A 25,146-nucleotide genomic window follows, 5' to 3' on the forward strand; every position below is an offset into this window, starting at 1 on the left:
GTGAGACGTCTTCCCAACTTTTACCTCTCTGAATTGGACGCTGCAAAGCACCCAGCAAAACTAACACGATTTAATTAAATAATATGTTTTAAGTTCTTAATTAATACAGTTATTTTAGCAAAAACACTGACGCATTTCAATTTTTTGAACAGGTATTCACAGAATTCTTGATTTAGTATGACCGAAATTGACTTTTCTTATGCGTTTATCTTTTATGTTCATATGTTTTATGGCTACATTTTAAATGGGAAAAAGTTTTCTGGGTTGTTTTAGTATAATTTCAATTTGAAAATAGAGAACTCAAGTTCCGAAATGTACCGCCCATTTCAAGACTTGACTTACATATACTGTAGCGTTTATAAATGTAAAGAAATCTGTTATTATAACTTTATAACCCCTCTAACTCCTTTCCCCATCATATAAACGCACCGTAAATAATTCATAGTAAATTACTATCCAATTTAAAAGAGAACACAATAACTACTCAGTCTATTTCCTTAAAGATGAATAATTAATGATCAATTAGCCAAATGATTGGTTGCCCCCGTGACTCCGCCCCCTCCCGGCGCCCAGCACAGCCTCCATGTCTGCGCATGCGCACCACTGCTACAGGAGTGGAGTTTCGGCCTCTTCCGCGGCCGCTCGGTCGTTTTCGCCTCTTTGTTTTACTGATAGTGGATTTAACTCGGATTCAACCCAATATCCAGCGGACGGTGCTTCTCCCGAACAGGTTAGTTCTCCCGGCGGCCTCTCCCCGCCGCGTACCCCGTCCCCGGCGGGTGTGCCATCGGTTTATGATCCCGGTTTGCGCCCCCCTCCTCCTCGTTTTTCGCACGTCTCTTTCCGCTTGGTGCCACGGGACAGGCGATCCGTGTGGCTTCATGGAGCCGAGCGCTGGTGTATGGCGGCGCCGGGCCCTGCAGACGCACACCGGCGATGGCGCTTTTCAGGGCACCGCGGCGGGGCCAGTAATCCGTGATCCCCCGGTTAGCTGCACCGACGGCGGCGCCGCCGCAGCCGCCTCGCTGCCTGTCTCGTCATGTTTAACTGCTGTTGTTCTCTCAGCCAAACACCACCTCCTCTCTCCCGTTCAGATGGAATGTTGGGGGGAAATCTCCTGCTCCTCCATTCCTCCTGCCGTACAAAGTTCATAGTGTGTGTGTGTGTGTGCGTGTGTGCGTGCGTGCGCGCGCATCAACATGCGGTTTAGATTAAACGAAGGCAGAAAGTTGGTGCGTTTTTGCTCTCCAGGCGGGTTGTGGCCCCTCACCACGCTGCTTCTGCTGCAGCCCCGTGTGACATTGTGGGGGCCAAAGTCACGCAGACAGTCTGAGATCAGGTCTCAGCGTGTCCAGGGCTGAACTTCACCCCCGTGGTTCCGGAAGGATGGTTGATGGTTGATGCAGGTGAGAAGATGGAGGAGAAGGGTGACAGTTCCAGAGGTGCGACGCCGCGTCGGTCCGAGAGTCTGAGCGGAACCGTCATGTGTTGACCCGATGCTGAAACTGGGTTTCACTGTGAGGTTCTGCTGCCCGGGAGAACCGAACAAGAACCGAGGCCGTCGGGCGCCAACCTGATGCTTCCACGTGCAGCCTCACGCTGTGACACCCAAACAAGCAACCTGTGGGGGTGGTGCACCCGTTATGGATCTACCCCACCTGTGGGGGTGGTGCACCGTTACGGATCTACCCCACCTGTGGGGGTGGTGCACCCGTTATGGAGCTACCCCACCTGTAGGGGTGGTGCACCCGTTATGGAGCTACCCCACCTGCGGGGGTGGTGCACCGTTATGGAGCTACCCCACCTGTGGGGGTGGTGCACCCGTTATGGAGCTACCCCACCTGTAGGGGTGGTGCACCCGTTATGGAGCTCCCCCACCTGTGGGAGCAGGTTCTTGTCTCGGTTTGGTGGCGGCGTCGAAACTGGGTAAAAGTTTCAGGAGAAAGGAGACGGCGAGCAGAAGAGCGAGCCTGAGAGGACCCGTCCTAACTGGTGGACGCTCAGGCTCAAGATGGCAGACGTGCACAGACGTGCACCTCCGCCAGGGAGGGGGGCGAGCTAGAACGGCACCTCTCCTGCAGCACATCTGGCACCGGTTTTGGACCGATCGTGTGTGTTTGCTGCAGCTCCTCCAGGTGTCTCCAGCACGTCTCTGCGTCCACGCCGGCGCTCAGGTGACGGAGGCGTCGCCGTGTCAACGCCTCCTCGGTCACCTGGATTTAGGTTTGGTTTTGTCTGATGTTGGATGCCATCGACAGGTGCTGTGGTCAGCTGACTGTCACGTGCGCTCTCTCCGGTTCCCCCGTCCTCGCTGAGATCCAGAGGGCTCCAGCCAGAGCACAAAGGCACCAGAAGGACCTTTGATCTTATCAAACCACATGAACGGTCCAGCCCGTTTGATGGGCAGGCAGCACCGGGCCCTCCGATGGTGGTCCAGGCTCCTCCAGCTGGGGGGGGGGGGACCACGGCAGTGGTCACCTCAGGGCGCCGCTGGGATCTTCCGCTTTGTCTAATCGGGTTGTTCAGATGTTCAGGTCGAGGGCCCGGTTGCCTCTCCAGGTTCTCGCCCCACTGATCGCCGCTGTCGTCTCAGATGAGGTGTGTGTAAGAGCAGTTTTAGCTCGGCGCTCCGTCCTCCCGCAGCAGCTCGGAACCCTGGATCCACCCTGCTGGAGCCGGTGCACGTCAGCGCTCATGCTTGGGGTGGAGGATGTTTGTTTCTGGACACTTATGGCCGCTCAGGTCCTCCTACGAGCGTCAGATCCTCAGATTCTGCTGACACGTTTCATCAGTCAGTGACACCTCCTCCTTCTTCTGCTTCTTCTTCTTCTGATTCCATTGAACCCCCTGATTTGCTTGTTGTCTGCTCTTGTGTGCACGAGCAGGAAGCTGCTTGAACACAACTTCTCCTTGTGACGGGGGGGCAGGAGCGTCTCCGTCGGCCTCCTCGGCCCAGAATCGCCTCTAAACGACGGCGTTTGGGCCAAACGAGGAATTGATTCGTTGCGTTTGTTGGACTTCGGCCTGGCGTGTGCAGCGAAAGGCTAATAACTGTCATCTCTGCCACTGTCTGAGGGCCTGCAGCCTGGAGGCCACGGCGTGGTGCAGCCGTGCACGGCGTGACTCAGCCGTGCACGGCTGCACCCTCTTCACAAACCCTACGAACCCACGTCACGGCTCGCCGCGTCCTCCTCCGGTGCAGCAGGTCTCGGCTGCAGGCGGCGTCTCAGCGTGTTTCCTGAGAAACCCCGACACAAATCCTTTAGTTGTTGTGGTCGACGCTCGGCAGCAGGTTCCTGTGCACCGATGAGCCTGCAGCACATGAGCCCTCTACCCTCCCTGGAAACTCGGCTGTGTTTTTGAACTGATGGGAAACAAATAATGGAGATGTTTGGCAGAGGTGAGCACGCTGGGGCATCAGAAAAGTGCCTTTCAAACAGATTTGGTTAAAAAAAGAAATGAAGAGGGCGAAAAACAAAGAGAAAAAGCCCAGAAATGGAGGAGAGCAGGAGGATTAATGAGCGAATAATCCCTGATTTAGTGCAGGAGCAACAGAACTATGAAGGGATGTCGCTGCTTCTTCTGCGCTGATGTTATGGCACCAAACTTTCGTGGGCATCAGACGACAGTATTAATCCTCGTTATTGCACATGACTCTTAGAAGATTACATTTAAATGACGCTCTCATTATCAGACTTTCAATCTTTTTTTTTTTTACCAAGATACTAGCATGATAGCATTTATCTTTACTGTCACTGCTGCTGTGAAATCAGAGCATCGACACCAGAGAGGAAATGAGGAGCAACATCCTGGTAACAGGAAGCTCTTCTTCATGTGTTCTTTATTAGTCTCCATTATAGAGAAGATACGCTAGCTGGTAGAGAGGCTAGCTGGTGACGAGACTAACTCTAATAGAAGCTAGCTAGTAAAGAGGATAGCTCTAAAGAAGCTAGCTGAAATAGGCTATCTAGTTAAAAGGCTACTTCCATTAGAAAGAGGCTAGCTGAAAGAGAGGCTAACTCTGATAGAAGCTAGCTGGTGTGGCAACATTGTACCAGGGCTCCTTCAGACGGTGTTCAGCTGCCGGTTATCTGGGCTAAAGCTGAGCTTCTTTGCTTTTCATCCACACGTTGCCAAGATCACAGCTTTGTTTCATTCTTGTCGCTGTGACGTGAAATGAGGCAGGAAGTGAGGTGGCGCTGCTCCACGCCACTCTGCTCTGTCTTCTACAAGATGTCGTCTGACCTCTGGCATCAGTGAGAAATGTACAAAGTTCAGCTAGAAACGTGAACAGCAGCAGTGGAAGCAGGTGTTCCTCACCAACGTGCGCTCAGCACCAACGTGCACTCGCATCTATGGTGTCCCCGGTCTCCCCCTGAGCCCGAGCTGCAGGACGGAGGCCTGTCGAACACAAGTACGGACACAATGATCGTGAGCGGTGGTGAATTCTGGGGAAGAGAATGCTCATTTTTTTGGGTGTAGTTTCCGGCTGTGTGTTTTTGATGCGAAGCCAAAACCTGCACAACAAGCGGAGGCTTCTCCTCCTGGCTCCGGCCACCGACGCGGGGCCTCGGCGGCCGTCGCTCCAGCTGGCGCCCAGCTTGAGCACTCCAGTACCCACAGGCAGGCCAACAGGGGCCCTTTCAGACCCCAGACTTCTGGGCTCCTGGAGCTGCTGCTCGGCTCCCGATCGGCTCCAGATGTTGTCAGCTGCATCCAGCGGACGTCTGCCGGCGTCCCCGCACCAGCCGAACCATCAATGACACCAGTGGATCCTGGTTATTTGCTGGACTGGAAGCGCTGCAGGTGGTGAGGTGTAACCTAACCGGTCCCGTTTCTGGACCGTGTGAGCCCAGGCCCACATGAGTCTTGATACATGGGAGCAAAGTTGGGCCGTGGTTCCATTCAGGAACAACCACTCTCAGGTCAGAGGCGGTTCCACAGATATTTCTCATTCCGAGTTGCTGGAATCTCACATTTATTGCTTTACTGGGAATGTGGAGCAACGTTCCGGCGCACAAAACCGGTTGTAATGCAGCAAGAACCGGAGTTGGTGTGCTAAAGGAATTATTCCACCATGAAAATCACTGAACATGCTTTAAGAGGTTTTCCTGAGCAGGATGAGCTACTGGTGAGTCCACCAGTCCACACTGGTGTCGGACACGCAGGAATTCTGTCCCCAGTTCACCCCATCGTGTCGTCTCGTGTCCTTCCTGTGGACGTCGAGTCTGAATGAAAGCGGATCCTCTTACCATGAACAACGTGAGCAACGGTTTCCCAGCAGCTGCTCCAGGTGGAGCTCCGAGTCATGTGACAGAGGAGACCCCAGCTGGGAGGAACAGAAGAAGTCCCGTTGATCCAGAAGGTGCTTAACGAAGCTCTGGCACCAGTTCCTAAAGCACCTGAACCGGACGGATCCTCTGACGCAGTCAAAACCACCCAAAAATGCAACAAACAGTTGTTGCTCTGCTTCTCCATCGTTTCGGGCTCCTCCTGAACGGCTGCTCCCTGATCCAGATCCCTCTGGATGAGCTGCACGAAGCCGCTCGGACGGGTTTTTCTGTTTCTGGGTTTTTGTGTGAGAGACTTTCTGCAGAGCCGCTTTGCTGTCAGGCTCCGTTAGTGTTTTGTGGAGGAAGGAAGGCGGCGTGGTGCCGAGTAGATGTTCTCCGTGCTATTTATTTCCTCCGCTGTCCTCAGACGACTGCGTCCTGCAGCCAGAGCTGAACTGGGATGAACCTGGGCCAGTTCCCTTATGGTTTATTGATGCTCGCAGCCTCGGTGTCCCTGAGGGACCAGCTCCAGTGTTTCTGCTTGTAGGAGATTGTTGATGGATCATTAAGATCCATCACCAATCTCCTACAAGCTTGTGTTTGGCCTCCAATAACAGGTTGGGAAGCTAAGATGACCGAGCTATTCAGGATTGGGCCTGAAGCCCAACGTTGACTCTTCTGACTGTTAGTTTATGGTTTATTGGCCCACGTCAGCTAAACAACAACTCCAGCTGGTAGTTTGGTTCATTCAGGGCGGCTCATGAAGCCCCAGATGTACTAAAGACATGGACCCCTGAAGTGTTGGATGAGCAGAGAGGATCCCTCCTGTCCTCTGGGCCTGATGCTGCCCTCTGCTCCACCCTGGAAAACCTGAAATGCAGCGACATCATGGTGGCGGCGCCGCGTCCTCATCTGCCCCCGCAGCTCTGCACATTTAACTGGGCTAATTTCACGCTCTAACGAGCTGACGGAGGCACATCTGGAGCCCTCAGGAGCCCAGCTGGGACTCCCAGAACCTGAAGGCACCAGACTGTTGCCCCGTGTAGAGCTGCAGTACCACTGTAGTCCTGCTGTAGTCCCGTTGTAGTCTGTAGCCTCGCTGTAGTCCCACTGTAGTCTCGCTGTAGTCCCGTTATAGTCCTGCTGTAGTCTCGCTGTAGTCCCGCTGTAGTCTGTAGCCTCACTGTAGTCCCACTGTAGTCTCGCTGTAGTCCCACTAGCCTCGCTGTAGTCCCGTTATAGTCCCACTGTAGTCTCGCTGTAGTCCCGTTATAGTCCTGCTGTAGTCCCGTTATAGTCCTGCTGTAGCCTCGCTGTAGTCCCGCTATAGTCCTGCTGTAGCCTCGCTGTAGTCCCGCTATAGTCCTGCTGTAGCCTCGCTGTAGTCCCGCTATAGTCCCACTAGCCTCGCTGTAGTCCTGCTGTAGTCCCGCTGTAGTCCCACTAGCCTCGCTATAGTCCCACTATAGTCCTGCTGTAGTCCCGCTAGCCTCGCTGTAGTCCCGCTGTAGTCCCACTAGCCTCGCTGTAGTCCGCTGTGTAGTCCCACTAGCCTCGCTGTAGTCCCACTATAGTCCTGCTGTAGTCCCGCTGTAGTCCCACTAGCCTCGCTGTAGTCCCGCTGTAGTCCCACTAGCCTCGCTGTAGTCCCGCTGTAGTCCCACTAGCCTCGGCTGTAGTCCCGCTATAGTCCTGCTGTAGCCTCGCTGTAGTCCCGTTATAGTCCCACTAGCCTCGCTGTAGCCTCGCTGTAGTCCCGCTGTAGTCCCACTAGCCTCGCTGTAGTCCTGCTATAGTCCTGCTGTAGCCTCGCTGTTGTCCCGTTATAGCCCTGTTGTAGCCTAGTCCCGTTATAGTCCCGCTATAGTCCCACTAGCCTCGCTGTAGTCCCTCTGTAGTCCCGCTGTAGTCCTGCTGTAGCCTTGCTGTAGTCCCGCTAGCCTCGCTGTAGTCCCGCTGTTGTCCCGCTGTAGTCCTGCTGTAGCCTCGCTGTAGTCCCGCTAGCCTCGCTGTAGTCCCGCTGTAGTCCCGCTATAGTCCTGCTGTAGCCTCGCTGTAGTCCCGCTATAGTCCTGCTGTAGCCTCGCTGTAGTCCCGCTAGCTTCGTGTAGTCCTGCTGTTGTCCCGCTATAGTCCTGCTGTAGTCCCGCTATAGTCCCGTTATAGTCCACTAGCCTCGCTGTAGCCTCGCGTAGTAGTCCGTTATAGTCCCACTAGCCTCGCTGTAGCCTCGCTGTAGTCCCGCTGTAGTCCCACTAGCCTCGCTGTAGTCCCGCTGTAGTCCCACTAGCCTCACTGTAGTCCCGCTGTAGTCTTGCTATAGTCCTGCTGTAGCCTCGCTGTTGTCCCGTTATAGCCCTGCTGTAGCCTAGTCCCGTTATAGTCCGCTATAGTCCCACTAGCCTCGCTGTAGTCCCGTTATAGTCCCGCTATAGTCCCACTAGCCTCGCTGTAGTCCCTCTGTAGTCCCGCTGTAGTCCTGCTGTAGCCTTGCTGTAGTCCCGCTGTAGTCCCACTATAATCCTGCTGTAGTCCCGCTGTAGTCCCACTATATCCTGCTTGTAGTCCCGCTGTAGTCCCACTAGCCTCGCTGTAGTCCCACTGTAGTCCCACTAGCCTCGCTGTAGTCCCACTGTAGTCCCACTGTGGTCCAGCTGTCAGGTTTTTCTGGCAGAGTTTTTTTCCACATTCTGCCCCGAACAGGAAGTGTTTCAATGAGTCGGGTCAGAACCGCCCTCTCCGTCAGAACGTCCTGGTCTCCCGCGGGTGTAGGAAGCAGCTGAAGCTGTGCGGAGCTCCGAGAGGCTGCCAGACCTGCTCTGAGCTGCACATGAACCTGGTTCCTGCACCTGTGGGCCTGAAGCCTCTGGGCGTTGCCTCCTGAGGCCGGTGCAGCGACGGACCCGTTGTGCCGTCCGATTGAACCCTCGTTTACAGCCACGTCTTTTCCTCTGTTCCAGGCTCTGATGAGAGGTTCCACACCATGAAGAGCTAACACCGCCGGCTGCACACCAGCAGGAAGAGACGCGGCCGTCCACCATCCAGTCGACGCATGGCGGTATTAGGCGTAAGAGCAGAACCACACAGAACCCGTTTCCTCTCCTCCTGTTGCTTCACCTCAGCACTGATTAAGTGTGACTGCTGAGGAGGCTCCTCCCTTCCGGGTGTTCGGACCTGAACACGGAGCCTCCCATTAGCCCGTTAATCAGCCCGTTAATCAGCCCGTTAATCGGACCCGTCTGAGTGGAAGAAGCCGACCGCTGATTTTAAAATGAGAAAAGCATCCAGCAGACAGGAGGCGTCCGTTTAAATGCCCGACAGTTGCTCCTAATGTGGCTGACGTGGCACTAACGAGCAAGATGAGACATGAAGGAGCGAGGAGCCGAGCGAGGGCGGCTCCAGCCGGTCCCCCAGGTCCCTCGTACTGGTTTTACTGGACTCGTTCGTGCCTTTTCAGCCGTTTCTGACGGATTCCTCTGCTACTCTTCTGGGATGAAACCATGTGACAAACAGTCCGTGGCATCGATGCGCTTTATCCCGTCGTTCCGTCTGATAAATAATGAGTTTTCCTTCCTGAAGTCATTGAACAGTCGCCTGTTGTGACCAACGGACGAGATTCAAATCCGCTCAAAGCTGCAGCTTCATCTGCTGTGGCTCCGAAACCTGCTGAGGTGATGCTGGAGGAGAGAAATCGTGTTGTCACAGTTTAATGTGGGAATCTTTTCCACGAGCACCTTCATCGTCACCTTCATCGTCACCTTCATCGTCACCTTCAGCCTTCTGCTGCCTCCATGTGCTGGAAGCGTCCTGTTGTTATCATGTTTTAATGGCTCTCTTGTTGTTTGGCCGTAGAACCCCGACATGCTGACACGGAAGATAAAGCTGTGTCACATCAACGCCCACATCACATGCCGCCTGTGTGAGGGCTACCTGATCGACGCCACCACCGTTACAGAGTGCTTACACACCTGTGAGTGCCACCTTTACCTTTGGAAGCTAAACCTGCTCGGATCGTCTCGTTCTGTGTGTGTCGGCAGCAAAGCTAAAATAACGTGGCTATCGCGTTGAGGACGACGCGGTGGCTGGTGTCTGGCGCCAAGCGGCCGCCTGTCTGAGCGCTATCTCGCTGTAGCCGGACGCCGTGTACACGACCCTCAAGATAGCTAATCTGCTCAGCGGTTATCACACTGTAACATCGGGATGTGGGAAGAAGGGAACTCCGAGGCTGTTCGGATCACCTCGTTCCCATTTATCTAACCCAGGGGTGGGCACATCCAGTCCTCGAGGGCCGGATCCAAGCCAGACTTTCTGTCCTCCAGGTAAACACACTCACCTGGGGCTCCATTTACCTGGGTGAAAGCGGGTTCTCCCTGGTAGGATGCAAATCCTGGCTGGATTCAAGCCTCCATGGATTGGACTTGCCCAGAGGAGGAGGTCAAATCCAGTCCTCGAGGGTTGAATCCAAGCCGGGATTTGCATCCTACCAGGCAGGAAATGCTTTCACCCAGGTAAATGGAGCCCCAGGTGAGTGTTTACCTGGAGGACAGAAGGTCTGGCTTGGATCTGGCCCTCGAGGACTGGCTGTGCCCACCCCTGCTCTACACACTGGAGATCAGGGAAAGAACTGGAGCGTCTGTTGGCTTCTGACGACTCTGAAACAGCTTTAATGGTTCATTGAGGTGTGTGAGAGGTGTGTGTGAGAGGTGTGTGTATGAGGGGTGTGTGAGAGGTGTGTGTGTGAGGTGTGTGTGTGAGGTGTGTGTGTGTGAGGTGTGTGTGAGAGGTGTGTGTGTGAGGAGTGTGTGTGAAGTGTGTATGAGGTGTGTGTGAGGAGTGTATGAGGAGTGTATGAGGAGTGTGTGAGGTGAGTGTGTGAGGTGAGTGTGTGAGGTGAGTGTGTGAGGTGAGTGTGTGTGAGGTGTGTGAGAGAGGTGTGTGTGAGAGGTGTGTGTGTGAGGTGTGTGTGTGAGGGGTGTGTGTGAGGGGTGTGTGTGAGGTGTGTGTGAGGTGTGTGTGTGTGCGCGGTGTGTGTGCGGCGTGTGTGTGCCGTGTGTGTGCCGTGTGTCTGCGGTGTGTGTGTGTGCGGTGTGTGTGTGTGCGGTGTGTGTGTGTGTGTGTGTGTGTGTGTGTGCGGTGTGTGTGTGTGCGCGGTGTGTGTGTGCGCGGTGTGTGTGTGCGCGGTGTGTGTGTGTGCGCGGTGTGTGTGTGCGCGGTGTGTGCGCGCGGTGTGTGCGCGGTGTGTGTGTGCGCGGTGTGTGTGTGCGCGGTGTGTGCGCGGTGTGTGTGTGCGCGGTGTGTGCGCGGTGTGTGTGCGGCGTGTCTGCGGCGTGTGTGTGAAGTGTGTATGAGGTGTGTGTGTGTGAGGTGTGTGTTAGGAGTGTGTGAGGTGTGTGTGTGTGGACGCTCTGCTTCATACACACTGGAGTCTGCAGTGTCTGACCATCATCAGTGCCACTAACAGACCCGGTTTGGACCAGATGAGGCAGCAGACTGTGATAGCGCCTCTGTCCGCTAGAGGGCGCGCTTGCACCAATAATTGGACCACGGACGCGTTCATCCCCCCCCCCTCCCCCCTCGGAGGGAAACACAGCTTCCGCCATCAGAATTGAAACAAAGAGATTCACATCACGTCACCACTGCAGCTCTTCTGACACGCGCAGGGTTCCACTGCAGTAGAACATGTCAGGTGGACCTGAGGCGGACGCCCAGAACCTCGGTGTCCCTGAGCACCAGCAGGGAGGCGCCCAGAGGTCAGAGTTCATGAGCTGCTGGGGTGTCTGTGTGATCCCTGAGTAAACGGTCCTAAACACCTAAACTACACCTCCAGTAGATGCACAGGTGGTTTGGTTCTGACTCCACCTGGTCAGCAGGCCGATCGTCTGATGCTGGAGCACGTTTGTGTTGAGCGATGGTGAACGATGCACGGGGCACCGTTGGTCAGCGTGACTACAGCGCGCGTGTGTGTGTGTGTGCGTGCGTGTGTGTGTGTGTGTGTGTGTGTTTGCAGTCTGTCGAAGCTGCCTAGTCAAGTATTTGGAGGAGAACAACACATGTCCCACATGTAGGATTGTTATTCATCAGAGCCATCCACTGCAGTATATCGGGTGAGTGAAACACACACACACACACACACACACACACACACACACGCACACACACACACACACACACACACACACACGGGACCAGCCCCAACACATCTGCCTGCATCACCTCGGTGTTGAAAACAGTCAGACCCTGACAACAGAGGTAAAGCTCCAGATGTGTCAGACGGCAGAGCCGAGGCGAAGCTTCACCTGGATAATTTGGCCCCGAATCCTGTTGAACCGCGACAAAAGTAGAAATCTGGTTTGGTTAAAACAACTATATAGTAAAAACAATAGCAACACCGGTCGTGTCATCAGAACAGTCAAATCAGCCATGTGTATAAATAAGTGGTGCATTAAAGTAACATTTCTTAACTAACTGGCAGCTCGTTAAACTAATCACAAGCAGCGATTTGCTGACGTCAGGTCAGTGTTTCCTTGTTTATTTTCAGTTCCTCCTCGCTGGAGCTCATCAACAAACACGCTAATTGCTCCATAATTGCTCTTTAATGCAGCGCTGGGTTAACTGGGTGGTTGAACTGCAGCGTTTCCACCCCAGCAGCTGAAATGGGAGCTGAAATATTGATCCACACTCATGTTTACTGTGGAACTGGTGACAGGGTTTACATACACATTTATACATTTATGTTGCAAGCCCTTGTAAAGCACAACAGTTGAACGTCTCACTGTAAATTAACGATTTTGTTACATTTTAAAAAAAGATTACTTTAGCAAATTAAATTTGCCCTAATGTTTTAAAAGCAGGGAATATTGGGAGAATTCTCTTTTATTACCAAAAACATATTAAATTTTTACTTAATGGTTATTTGCATTAATACTGTAGAACCAGTAGCGTCCAGCAGGGGTCAGTATTTAGCAGCTTTTGGGGGGGACGTCATCAGCGGGCGCTTCATTTTAGATAAGAGACACATTCAGCCACTTTTATCAGAGTTATTTCCTGAGGGAATTTGCAGAAAACTCGGCTTGTTGTGACCACTACCTGGATGATAAGCTGCCCTGTGCACGTTGAACACACTAGAGTACTGGTCAACACACCGGTTAGGATTCTTATCTCAGCAGGGTCCACGATGAACAGTGTCCAACACAAACGTGAAAATGAGGCGAAGGTTTCTGCATCATCGTTTTAAACCTTTACTGTTGCACTTGGTTGATGTTTAAGAGGAAAAACAGAACTATTCTTTACCTGATGCTTTTGGCTCCATCATTATTAAACATATCATCAAGTCATTATCATTAATATTACTACCATCAATTAATGGAACATTAGAAGCTGCACTCGTACATAAAAGTATCAATGTTTGGATTATTGTCTTTAAAAAAGATTTATCCTTGTCCTTTTAGCCATGACAGAACAATGCAGGACATCGTCTACAAGTTGGTACCGGGACTTCAAGAGGGTGAGTGGACCTGATGCAACCGGCAGGAAATCTGCTGCTTCACTAATCTTCCTTAATGGCGTCCGCCTTCAAAGGCTGGGAAAACGGCCTTATCGTGCAGAATTCCGGCTCTTTGCCGGGTCTTAGCGCACGCACGGCGCCACCAGGCTTCTGTGTGATTCTGTCTCTGCTCTCGTGTAGCGGAGATAAAGAAGCAGAGGGAGTTCTATCAGAAGTTGGGCATGGAGGTGCCCGGAGATATCAAAGGGGATCTCTGCAACATGAAGACCCACCTGGACCAGCGAAACGGTACGGTCCCCTCACCTGTCCTACCGGCCTCATTCAGGTCCATCAGGTTCCGTCTCCAGTTGGAACGTGATGGATCTGCTCTAGATGAGGGTTTGTGACCTTTGGCGGTCGTGTTTCTAACTCGGGGTGACTGCGGCCGCGGCTCCTGTGGCTGCACGACCGCCGCTACTGCCGTCAACGTGCTGCGGAGAGCAGCTTCAGCATCGAGGCTGAAGCAGCTCGAGGACCAGAGGAGCCACAAGGCAGAGAGGAAGTGGGTGGAGCCCATGGTGGCGGTGACCTGATGGTGGCGATGAGCCCATGGTGGCGGTGAGACGATGGTGGCCATGAGACGATGGTGGCGATGAGCCCATGGTGGCCATGACCTGATGGTGGCGGTGAGCCCATGGTGGCGGCGAGATGAGACGATGGTGGCGATGAACCGATGGTGGCCATGAGATGATGGTGGCCATGAGACGATGGTGGTGATGAGCCCATGGTGGCCATGAGCCCATGGTGGCGATGAGACGATGGTGGCCATGAGACGATGGTGGTGATGAGCCCATGGTGGCCATGAGCCCATGGTGGCGATGAGACGATGGTGGCCATGAGACGATGGTGGTGATGAGCCCATGGTGGCCATGAGCCCATGGTGGCGATGAGACGATGGTGGCCATGAGACGATGGTGGCGATGAGACGATGGTGGCGATGAGACGATGGTGGCCATGAGACGATGGTGGCGATGAGACGATGGTGGCGGTGAGACGATGGTGGCGATGAGATGAGACGATGGTGGCCATGAGACGATGGTGGCCATGAGCCCATGGTGGCCATGAGCCCATGGTGGCGATGAGACGATGGTGGCCATGAGACGATGGTGGCGGTGAGACGATGGTGGCCATGAGACGATGGTGGCGATGAGACGATGGTGGCGATGAGACGATGGTGGCCATGAGACGATGGTGGCGAAGAGACGATGGTGGCGATGAGACGATGGTGGCGATGAGCCCATGGTGGCCATGAGACGATGGTGGCGATGACCTGATGGTGGCCATGAGACAATGGTGGCCATGACCTGATGGTGGCCATGAGCCGATGGTGGCCATGACCTGATGGTGGCCATGAGCCCATGGTGGCGGTGGTGAGATGATGGTGGCGATGAGCCCATGGTGGCGGTGAGACGATGGTGGCGATGAGACGATGGTGGCGATGAGACGATGGTGGCGATGAGCCCATGGTGGCGGTGAGACGATGGTGGCGATGAGCCCATGGTGGCGATGAGCCCATGGTGGCGATGAGACGATGGTGGCGATGAGCCGATGGTGGCGATGAGACGATGTAAATGTTTGCTCAGGGCCTAATCGGTCTCTATCCCCCTCTTTGATTTCAGTGATTAAATATCAAATGGGAGTGAAACTTCTGCACACACACACACACACACACACACACACGCACACACACACACACACAGTCAGTATTTAGTCAGAAATCCCGAGGATGAGATGAGGTTCATGCTCTCGTCCTCTCTGATTCATTTCCTCCGAGGGTCAGATCGTCTCAGCTGTTGTTGCTGCTTCATCATGAACGTGGTTAAAAGCTGCAGCTCTGGGAGCAGCAGTGGTGTCGAGGAGCTGCGCACACACTCGCAAGCTCAAGTGTTTCATTAATAAACATTAGCGCAGCAGAGTGAGACCTCCTCGCCCAAACGCACGTCTCAAACGGCCTTCTCGTGACCCCCCCCCCTTTTTAAAATGACAAACACAGGAGATCAAAGCGGCTCCTCATCCGCTCCAGTTTAAGACCGAGCAACCAAAGTTAACGCGAGTTAACGTGAAGATCGCGCCGCACTAACTACCGATGACACCGAACGCCCTCTTAATGTTGCTCCCGCCTGACGAGCCGACCCCCATTACGCCTCATTAGAGGCTCGTTTAACAGCAAACCCCCAGAAATGGCAGAACTGTTTCTGGCAGGTAGCTGGAGACGCGGGACCACTCGGACGCTTTGATGCCACAGATGATAACGAGGAAAAGCAGAAGGAATCAAAGGTGCTGACTTTAGAGGAGAGCAGCACCGGGACGCGGCCTCGTGCAGCTCCGGCCGGCGGCGTTTACGTCCAAGCAGTAACGTTCCAGGAACGGGAAAAAGCCCCGTAAATTTGTCCAAAGGTTTCGTGTTGAACCTGATCATCGGGAGAAATCTGAGGAATGTTTAAAAAGCAGGAAAAACCTGCTGAAGTCCAAACTGGCTGTGCTGGTCCCAGCGTGACCCAAACGGGTCGCCTCCCAGCCTGTGGCCCCGCCCACCCGCAGGTGAATCACTGGGACTAGAGCGGGATCGGTGTGGCTGTTTGGAGCCACCGCCAAGGTCGTGTGAAGGTTGATGTGCAGCGAGGTGAGCGAGAACCTCTGAGTAGCCCGAGACAATCAGCAGAGACACGGGAGGATGTGGTCCACACACACACACACACACACACACACACACACACACAGGCCGTTATTACATCGGAGGGAATTTTTGTTTTTAAAGGTTAGAACAGCAATACCGCCGATGTCACGGCGCCGCCGTAACCGCGTTTAGGAGAAACTCAATATTGGCGGCGAGGGGCAGGACGCCGCAACACGAGACGGCAGATTTCCTCCGTGTCTGAGCTGAGAAACAGGATCGGGGCCGCGGGTCCGTCCGGAGGAGCCCAAATCTTCTCCAGGTTTCTACGTCAACACACCAGAACCTAAAAAAACGTGTGTCTGGTCCCTTAAATGAGGCCTGAACTCGGAATAATACAGGAAACGGGACAAAGCCCTTCTGCTGGTTCAGTCTCGCTTTAATCTTTAAACTTTGTCTCATAAAATGATCCCAAATCTGCTTGAATAGCTGGAAAAGAACAAATGTTGGATGAGGGATCTGATCCCAGAACTGAGGAGTCTAATGGGCAGAAGCTTCCCTTGTTAGTGCTCAGGAGGCTTCCAGGAGGCTTCCAGGAGGCTTCCAGGAGACTTCCAGGAGGCTTCCAGGAGGATTCCAGGAGGCTTCCAGGAGGCTTCCAGGAGGATTCCAGGAGGCTTCCAGGCTCTCCCACGTCTCCCGACCTTCGCCGTCCCGACGGCTCGTTAAAAACGCCTCGTTTCAGCAACAGTCGCTTTCTGCCGTTTCACCTTTTTCCCTCCGTTCTGTGTTTCAGGTGACGCAAAATCAGAAGATCCGACCAACAAAGACGCCGGAGAGGAGAAACCAGAGGAGGACAACGATTATCACCGAAGTGACGAGCAGGTAGAGGATCCCGCTTCTATCATCATCTCCCTAATAGAATTAAGGATTTTTGCCTCCTGACTCGTGAGTTTAGAACTGAAAGGATCCCTGGTTTATTTATTCGGAGTGTTTCCATCAGGAAAAATGGATCTCGATGTGGAATTTGAGGGAGGAGCTTCAGGTTCTTCCTGCTGTGAGGGAAGGAGCAGCTTTAAGGCTGCTCTTCAATTAGCGCCTCAATAAAAGGGGCCATTGTGGGATTTCCCAGGATCCTTCACAATTACTGGTTGTTCTGGTGTTTGGACGGGCTGATTTGTGGATCAGCACCAGGCAGCAGCGCCAGCGTCCTCGGAACAGAATTAAAGTGGAAAAGTGGCCTTTGTTGATTTCATTCGGATTCTGGCTCAATCGCAAGTGCTGCAAATGGTTTTAATAATGGAGACAGATTTATTGTTGTGAACACACACACACACACACACTCACACAGGCATACAGGCACACACACACACACATACACAGATGCACACACACACAGGCACACACACACACAGGCACACACTCACACAGGCACACACAAACACACACAGGCGCACAGACACACACAGGCACACACACACACACACACACAGACACACACACACACACACAGGCACACAGACACACAGACACACACAGGCACACACACACACTCACACACACACACACACACACCTCCCCTCACAGTCTAACTGGAAGCTGGTTTAAGCAGCTTTTTGGGTTCTTTTTAGACAACAAACTCCAGCCTGCAAAATGAAACCCCGTTATTTTCAGTCTCGCTCTCCTTGGTGCTGATGAAGGTGATGATGAAGGTGGTGAAGGTGATGATGATGAAGGTGAAGGTGTTGATGATGAAGGTGGTGATGATGATGATGAAGGTGAAGGTGGTGAAGGTGAAGATGATGGTGAAGGTGATGTTGATGATGAAGGTGAATGTGATGATGAGGGTGAATATGATGATGAAGGTGATGAAGGTAAAGGTGGTGGTGATGGTAATGGTGAAGGTGATGATGATGAAGGTGATGGTGAAGATGATGATGAAGGTGAAGAGGATGATGAAGGTGATGTTGATGATGAAGGTGAAGATGATGGTGAAGGTGAAGATGATGAGGAAGGTGATGTTGATGATGAAGGTGATGATGAAGGTGAAGATGATGGTGAAGGTAGTGAAGGTGAAGATGAAGGAGAAGGTGAAGATGATGGGGAAGGTGAAGGTGGTGAAGGTGAAGATGATGAGGAAGGTGAAGGTGGTGAAGGTGAAGGTGGTCCTGCCCCCTCCAGCTGTAGAACGTGGTCAGAATCTCATCTGTCGTAGAGCTGAATGTCATCATGTCACCATGGAGGAGGAGTCAGAGATCTTCATGATCTCGTAATAATTCGCACAAAAGAATCCGATTAATCCGAAGGAAACGTTGAACGTGGGCCCAGTTTAGCTGTGATGAGATCTGGCTTCATGTGGGTCGTTGACGAGCCTCCAGCAGGACGGATGCTACTGGTTGTTTGGTGGAACCTCAACCAGCTTCCAACCTTCTGGGGCTCAGAGCTGCCAGAACTTCTGTGGAGGGAGAGAACACGACCAGTAACGTGCACATGCAGCCAATCCTGCTGGTTGGTTGATGCCTCCCAGATAACGAGCAGAAGGGTGAACCGGTAACCATGAAGGGCTTTCTGAACCGCCCTCCTGGGTCTCCTGGGCCCCCATTTCCAGGGTGACCTTCAGGTCCAGGGCAGAAAAGCAGGAAGCTGGTTACAAAAGAGGAAAATGAGGGTTCTGAGGAGAGAACGGGCAGCTGCTCTGGAATATGAATGAGGCTGGGCTGAAGTCACCTCTGAGGTCTCCTCACATCTGGGAAACGATGTCGATAAACTCGTTTGACTCTAACGATCGAGGCTCTCCGCGTGACGCCGCCTCCAGGACCCGCTGCAGCATAACTCTTTAGCGTGGGGCCGTTGTCACTAATATCCCATAATGAAACAGCCATCGAGTGGCTCCGGAGCTCACCGGGCTTTTTATTTGACATTATGAGCCTCCCACCTCGGCGCCGAGGCATTACGCCGCTGCTCTTTACTTACCGGAGGCCAGGGAGCCAACGGGGCCCCGGCGCTGGTGACTGGTAGAAGAGCGGTGGTGTTTGAACGGGGGCCAGCGCCGACCCCCCCCCCCGGTCTGGTCGGTGGGGGTGCGGCCCAGTGACCGTGTCGTCTCCCCCCCCTCAGGTCAGCATCTGCCTGGAGTGCAACAGCAGCAAACTCCGGGGGCTGAAGCGGAAGTGGATCCGCTGCTCGGCCCAGGCCACCGTCCTGCACCTCAAGAAGTTCATCGCCAAAAAGCTCAACCTGACGTCATTCAATGAGGTACGGCTGGTGAGGATGATGAAGGCGGGGGGGTGGGGCCCTGCTGGGGGGGTGGGGGTGGGGCGGGGGGCCGGTGGGGGGGTGGGGAGGGAACAGAGAAGGATTGTTGCTGTGCAGGCAGAAGGTCCACGTCCACGTCCACCTCCACATCCACGTGTCCACCCCCACCCCCACGTGTCCACCCCCACCCCCACCCCCACCCTCCGCTCCAGCCTCCTAGCTCCGCCCCTTCCTGCCACCTTCATGCTTCTGTCACTCAGAGATCCTCTACTGACTCAAACATCAGTCACATCAGTTACACTTTCTTACCCATAATAGGCTGTTTCATGTTTGGAATCTGTATTTAGCCCAAAAATTGGCCATTATGATCTAATTTTTCCCTTTATTGTTTCTGCCGCCCCTTCCAGAGCAGCGGGGGGGGGCGATGGTGGGCGATAATTGGACAGATGGATTTTTCCAGCGCTGTGAATGATGAACTGTTCTAGTTCTTTTAATTCTCTGCTATTTTTTCCCACCGCGGCTGTCGGAGATGAGTGGGAGCCTCCATCATATCGCCACTCTCCACCGGCCATTGTTGTCTTTTATTGTCGTCTGAACAGGTTTTTGGCGGCGGCTGGCCTTCGCCGCGTTAGATAACCGAGCATTTTATTCACTGCTGCTCTCCCTAAACCCCCCAGTGTGATTTCAATGCCCACATCGCTCTGCAAAGTGGCCGATTTATAGGAGATAAATATGAAAGTCCCCAGTTTATCTAAAAAACCGTCACATCTTTGGCTGCAAACTCTGCAGATCTTCAGTGAATGTTTAAAAATATACATTATATTATTTCTTCTCTGAAGAAGGGCGTATTTATGGAATCTAAATCAGATGCTGCAAGCTGAAACCGTAGTTTGAAGGCGTCCTCGGCCTGCCGGCTTTCCTGGAGGATTTTCTGTTCCCTGATGATCAAGCTGGATCTTTTCTTTGATCAGATCTATTTCAGTTCATTTTCGCTTCACTCAGACGACCCTCATTCATCTCCAGCTCTTACGCCCCCCGTCCCTCCCTCTGCTCTGTTTATGGCCCCCTCCTCATCGCGGATCTGGGCCGTGTCCAGCCCTCCGCCGGTGCGCCGTCCTTCCTGCCGGAGCCAGCAGGCGGCGCTCTGGCCGTGTGCGTCTCCTCTCTTCTCAGCATCGGCTGCTGGGTGGGAGGAGACGGCTCCGGAGAATTAACAGCATCGTCCTCGGCCTCCTCTTTGCTCTTGAACTTGAAAGTTTTCTGTTTTTGTGCAGCCGAACCCGGAAAATCACGCTGGGACGGTTCGGCCGAGTATTGATTCGCTCTTTTGTTGTGTTTTTCCACAGCTGGACATTTTATGCAATGAGGAAATTTTGGGGAAGGACCACACTTTGAAGTTTGTTGTTGTGACGAGATGGAGATTTAAGGTGAGTCCTGTCTAACGACCACAACGCTGGTCAGATCTGGAGGAGCTCCGTCCTGGAGCGGATCAGTCATGTGATTACTGCCCCTCCCGTTCCTGCACCACGGCTCCACCACAACCAAATCATTTCAGAGATTCAGCCGCTCCATTTGCTGCTCTTCCACAGCTGGAAAGGAGAAACATGTGAATAATATTGACCTGCGCTCTTCTGCGTAGTGAAAATGCAAATATGGGGGGGGGGGGCAGCTTCTAATTGGTGCTGTGGGGGATTTAGCAAGAGAATCTCGTCCACGATGTTCTCCCCGTGACCTGAATTGATTCCTGAATTGTTTACAGTTACACTTCATCTCGACTCAGTTTTGTGGAAGACATTCGCACATTTAATCCCTTTAAGGCAGCGGTGTCCAGACCCGGTCCTCCAGAGCCGCCACCCGGGCCGGGTTTTCCGTCCTACCAGAGTGAAAGAGGCGGTAGGATGGAAATCCCGGCTGGATCACAAGGACCGGGTCTGGACTCCCGCGCTTTAAAGTTAAAAAAAAAAGAAAAAATGAGTCATATTTTGACAACCTTTAGGTCAAATGCAGTAAAATACTCAGGACTGACTCAATCTGGGGGAATTTCACTCGTTTCTGGGTTGTTTTTCCACCGGTGTTCAGAGATTTCTCCACATCTGGACTTTCAGGGGGAGGAAATGCGAAACGCTGCAGACGTGAGGAGATATTGAGTTTGTGTTCTCTCCCCCCAGAAATCCCCCCTCCTGCTCCATTACAGACCCAAGATGGATCTGCTGTAGCTACAGTAAAACGGACACTTGTGGGGTTTTTTACTTGTTGGGACCAGTGGCCGCCGACTGTGCTGAAACCTTTGTTAGTTATGCAAAAACCATCCAGCAAACACCCGACAACAAATCTACACCAGCCAGCAACAGCGGGATGGAAGGGGGCGGGGCCAACACTGCAAAAATAGGCAAAACTCCAGCACAGGCTCGGCAACACTGGTGCGCTTTTAGGAACTGAACCTTTTTTTGGGTCCGACACATCCTAGATATGTGAACAAAAAGAGAAAAAAGGAGAGAAAGCATATATTTATACTTTTGTACAGAAGAGACACTCGGAACCAAGACACTACTGGTGCTCTGTTTACACGCTAACGGGATGTCGGGAGTCACATGTCCACGAGCGTCACGCGGTTTCATGGGCGACCGACGGGAGGACATTTTTATACGAAAAAAGGTGTTTTTCTCTCATCTTCACAACACTCTACACATCTGGGAGCACAGAAAGTATATGGATAAAGTTCTATGACAGGAATCAATGAAGCTGTTTATCAAGTCATCGTCTCTTCCTTCCTTTTCTGTTGACTTTGTCTGATTTGCTATTGGTTCTTAATTGTCAATTGTGAATAGGCTAAAATGTTTTGTGTAGTAATTTATGTTCTATATACTAATATTGTACATAAAATGTCCTTAAAGAGAGAAAAGAGATTGAAGAGAGACTTTAGACTGTTAAAAGAAGAGGATCCCAGAAGTGCTATCTATATTTTGGGCGGTAAATGTCCTGAAATGATAAATTCAACTTTTTTTTTTTTTTGAGACAGACTCATTATTAGTATCAAATACTATAAATGCATTTTAATTTGTCTCACAAAGTCACAAATGGACTTTTCCGCCGTTTCTACGTTGGCCCGTCGCCTCCCATCAACAAAGAAAAGCATGAAAGTGGTTTTTTTGAGTTCTGAGCTGAGATGTTTCCTCTCGGTCCGTAAACTCCCGATAAGGCCCACTTCCACAGTCGGACCTCCTGCGGATTTGGCTTGGTTGGACTTTGGTGGGAGCACCCTGGAATACTCATCTCAGCTGGTGCTGCACAATAAGAGCCGGTTAACAACGCGGAGGAAGCGACTCTCTCCTGAAATAAACCGGGTTTCCTTCAGGCGAGCCGGCGGTGATCAACTTTCTGACAGTTTTCAGCCTCCTCGCTGCCGGTCGATGTCCAGCCGTGTTTGTTCAGCTGTGTTTGAGGAACGTCAGCGTCCAGACCTCTCAGCTTTACTCAGACAAATTAAGCTTTTAATAATCAAAATTCCATGTTAAATGACGCATTTGGTCATTTGGTGCTCATAAATGTGGAAATCAGCCAAAATGTCTTAACTCTTCACATTCAAATCAAACGGTTTCTTGTGCTTTAGTGTCAACTGGGGCTCAGAATTTCAGTAAGTCGATGTAGTTTTACCTCATCAATACTTCACCGCATCCGCCCAGGAGATATTTGCTCTGTTGGTTATCGCGCAGGGTTCCCGTCCACTGTTAATTCCCAAAATCTGATGGGGGGGGTTGTAAAACCATGACTGGGACTAAACTCTGAGGATTTCAGAGCTCTGCCACACTAAGGACCTTTGAATTGTAGGTTAGGATGTGTTCCGTGTTCAGTCCAGCTCCTCTGAACCTGCTGCTGCAGAGATTCCTCCTCTTGACCATTAATGTACCGTCAGCTGCTGTTACTGGAGGGTCCCAGTAGGGGGCAGCACGCAGAAGGATGGAGACATCGGTTGTAGCTGTAGCCACCAGAGCTGACTCATGAGACAAGCGCCATGGAAGGCAAGTACGTCTGCCTCAGTGACAAACTTTACATCCTAAAACCCCATCGTGAAGCATTTTCCTTCTTGGTTTAAGACATTTAGCGACGAACTGGAACGTGATTTAAGCTGATTCACGGCCGTCTGTGACCCGTTTCCTCCAGAGTCCATCATGTTTAAAGTGTTCAGCTGTAAATGTGCAGAAGCGTTTCCCTCAGGCCACAACACCGTGACCCCCCCCCATCAAGGTGCTACTCTAATGACTGAAAACAGTGGAGAAAATGCCATCCGTGTCCGCCGCCATCTTATGCAAAAGGCAAGGACTAGCATGGTAGCATCTGCTACACCTGCGTTTCATCATCTCCCCGTGTTCCTTTGCTTTCACACTGCACTGTTGTGGGTAAAATTCCCCTCGATCAGCGGCTTCTGCTCATTTTTGAAGGGACGCGGGCGCTGAAACACTAATACGCCATCGGACTCGAGACGACGTCTCTTTAGCTGCCAGAGTTCTGTCTGATCACGCACAAGTCAACACGGTTCCTCGAGTTCCACAAGTTCCGACTTCAGTTTAGAACGCCGCGCGCTTGGGTGATGTGCAGGAGCAGTTTGGAACTCCTAACAATGTTTGATGAGGCTGTAATGGTTCGGTCCCACCTGTACTGACCTCCACGAGCGTTTTGTGGGCTCAGAAATGGGGACAACCCAACGGGGACAAGCCCCTCCCCCCATAAATGTGCTCAGCCCACCTTCTCCCATCCAACCAGTTACAATGAATGTGCAACCCAAACTGCAGTGTGAATAAACCTTCTGTTGTTGGTTCCAACGCCCCCATGAAAGGTTTCTTCTTTGTGTGTTTGGCTCAGATGTTCTGCTGCTGTTCTTCTACGGTGCTAACAACCCCATTTTGCCCACGTCTAAGGAACAAAACCGCTTCTGGTCGCCTTTTATTCCCTCGCCACACGCGCAGATGAAGAAGCTGCTGGGAATTCTTCCCTGTTGATGAGGCGGGACGATGCTGTGAAGAGTAACGCGAGCCGTGACGTCCGCAGCAGAATCCCAGGCGCTCTCTGGAAAGGCGGTTTGGTTTAACCCAGCGTTGACTTCCAAACGTCCGCGGAGGCTTAAAGGAGGCGGCCCAGCGAGGCGAAGCGCGCAGCATCAGCTCTGCCTCCGCTTCTGACCTCGCCCGCCTGTCCTCACCCCCCCCTCCCACCGTTATCTCCAGCTCGGGGAAACTTCTTAGATGCTTTCACAGCTTGGGTGCGAGAAGCAACCCGGCCTCCCAGCTCGTCCCAGGAGCCCGGCAGCATTCCCGTCTCCGTTGTTCAGTCCAGTGGGGAAAAGGTGTCCACTGTGGACGTTTGAGAGCTCTGGCGTCTCCCAGGGAGGCACAAACATGGAGGGTAGCAGGGGGAGGCGGTCCAGGGGTGACGCGTGAAGCTGGTTCTGGAGCGGGAACGCTGCTGGAAGCCCGATCCGTGTGCAGGAGCGTCTCCTCTAATGTGGCTCTCGTGGTTTCCAATGCTTTGGTGCTGCTTTCAGAATAAAGCTCCGTGTCCACCAGGTTCTGCGGTTGTTCCTGGATCGTTGACGTTTTGAAGCAATTTGCAACAAATTTGGCAGCGTTCGACCGGTCCGCCCGTCAGACGGCTTCAGTGATGGACTCTCCCGTTTCGTACGGGTCCACGTGCGCTCTATTTTTTAGGTCATGCTCAAAAATGAATCTGGCAGTCTGGTTCAGGAAAATGTGCAATATCCAGTTCTCAGATGGTTTCAGCGATGGACTCCAGTATTTGATTTCTTCTTACTTATGTTTTGTTTCCAGTCAGTTCCTCAGGTCACTAAATGCCTTCTGGTCCTGAGGGTGTCCAGGAAATCTCAGAACATACACTAATGCACCCAAAAACACACAAAATGACTGGATTTTATTGTGGTCTCTTGTTTCCTTCCACTGTTTTGTCTGTGAGGGTTTTACTGGGCGCGGAACCTGGACGGTCGAGATTTTCAGGTGAACGCAGACGTAATCATGTGTCCGTTACTTTGCCTCCTTTTGTATTGTTATTTATTGCATTATTATGTATTGAACTGGTTTTCACTGACATTTAAAAGGGTTCGGGGGGTCTGTTGAAATCGGGCTGGAATTTCTTACATACAAAAATACAGAAGCTTTTGTCAAAAACTAAGTGTGTATTTCATCAATAAATGCCTTCGAAAGTGCTTCTGATTCTCACTCTTTTCTGACCGGAAGTGTTGCCGTGCTGAAACACGCTCACTCTTAAGTGTCCTATTGAAACGTGTGCACGAGCGCCGGGCTGGGTGAGCGCTTGTGTCAGGGCGACTATTCAAGCTAGATTTAGCAGCTGATGATAAAAGCAGTGCATTCTGGGTAATTCACAGAAGGGCAGGTGTAAACTGAAACCTCTCCTTCAGCTTAATGATGGGAAGTGTCATGTGACTGTAGCCT

At 52.4% G+C, this 25,146-nt stretch overlaps 1 protein-coding gene across 3 annotated transcripts; it reads left to right on the plus strand.

Annotated features, from left to right (window-relative positions):
• The first annotated feature begins 581 nt into the window (after positions 1–581).
• Positions 582–24,899, plus strand: LOC130531487 (polycomb group RING finger protein 3). 3 transcript variants are annotated; one of them, XM_057043539.1, is made up of 10 exons: positions 582–730; positions 8,234–8,340; positions 9,126–9,243; positions 11,281–11,377; positions 12,722–12,777; positions 12,958–13,065; positions 16,227–16,315; positions 18,548–18,685; positions 20,032–20,112; positions 20,854–24,899. In XM_057043539.1, exons 2-10 carry the CDS (start codon positions 8,326–8,328, stop codon positions 20,899–20,901), a joined length of 750 nt encoding a protein of 249 aa, XP_056899519.1. In that variant the 5' UTR covers positions 582–730; positions 8,234–8,325; the 3' UTR covers positions 20,902–24,899. The 3 variants fall into 3 exon arrangements, with proteins under 3 accessions (XP_056899519.1, XP_056899521.1, XP_056899520.1); XM_057043541.1 differs by having other exon boundaries at positions 8,234–8,331; XM_057043540.1 differs by lacking the exon at positions 582–730 and adding an exon at positions 2,934–3,400.
• Positions 24,900–25,146: the final 247 nt, after the last annotated feature.

This window comes from Takifugu flavidus, chromosome 9 (genome assembly GCF_003711565.1).
Source record: "Takifugu flavidus isolate HTHZ2018 chromosome 9, ASM371156v2, whole genome shotgun sequence".
NCBI classification, from domain to species: domain Eukaryota; kingdom Metazoa; phylum Chordata; class Actinopteri; order Tetraodontiformes; family Tetraodontidae; genus Takifugu; species Takifugu flavidus.

Bases quoted from the DNA above. Each gene is read 5' to 3' on its own strand.
- LOC130531487 (XM_057043539.1), top strand. The intron at 13,066-16,226 runs GTACGGTCCCCT...TCTGTGTTTCAG, and splicing joins CCACCTGGACCAGCGAAACG to GTGACGCAAAATCAGAAGAT. The intron at 16,316-18,547 runs GTAGAGGATCCC...CCCCCCCCTCAG, and splicing joins ATCACCGAAGTGACGAGCAG to GTCAGCATCTGCCTGGAGTG.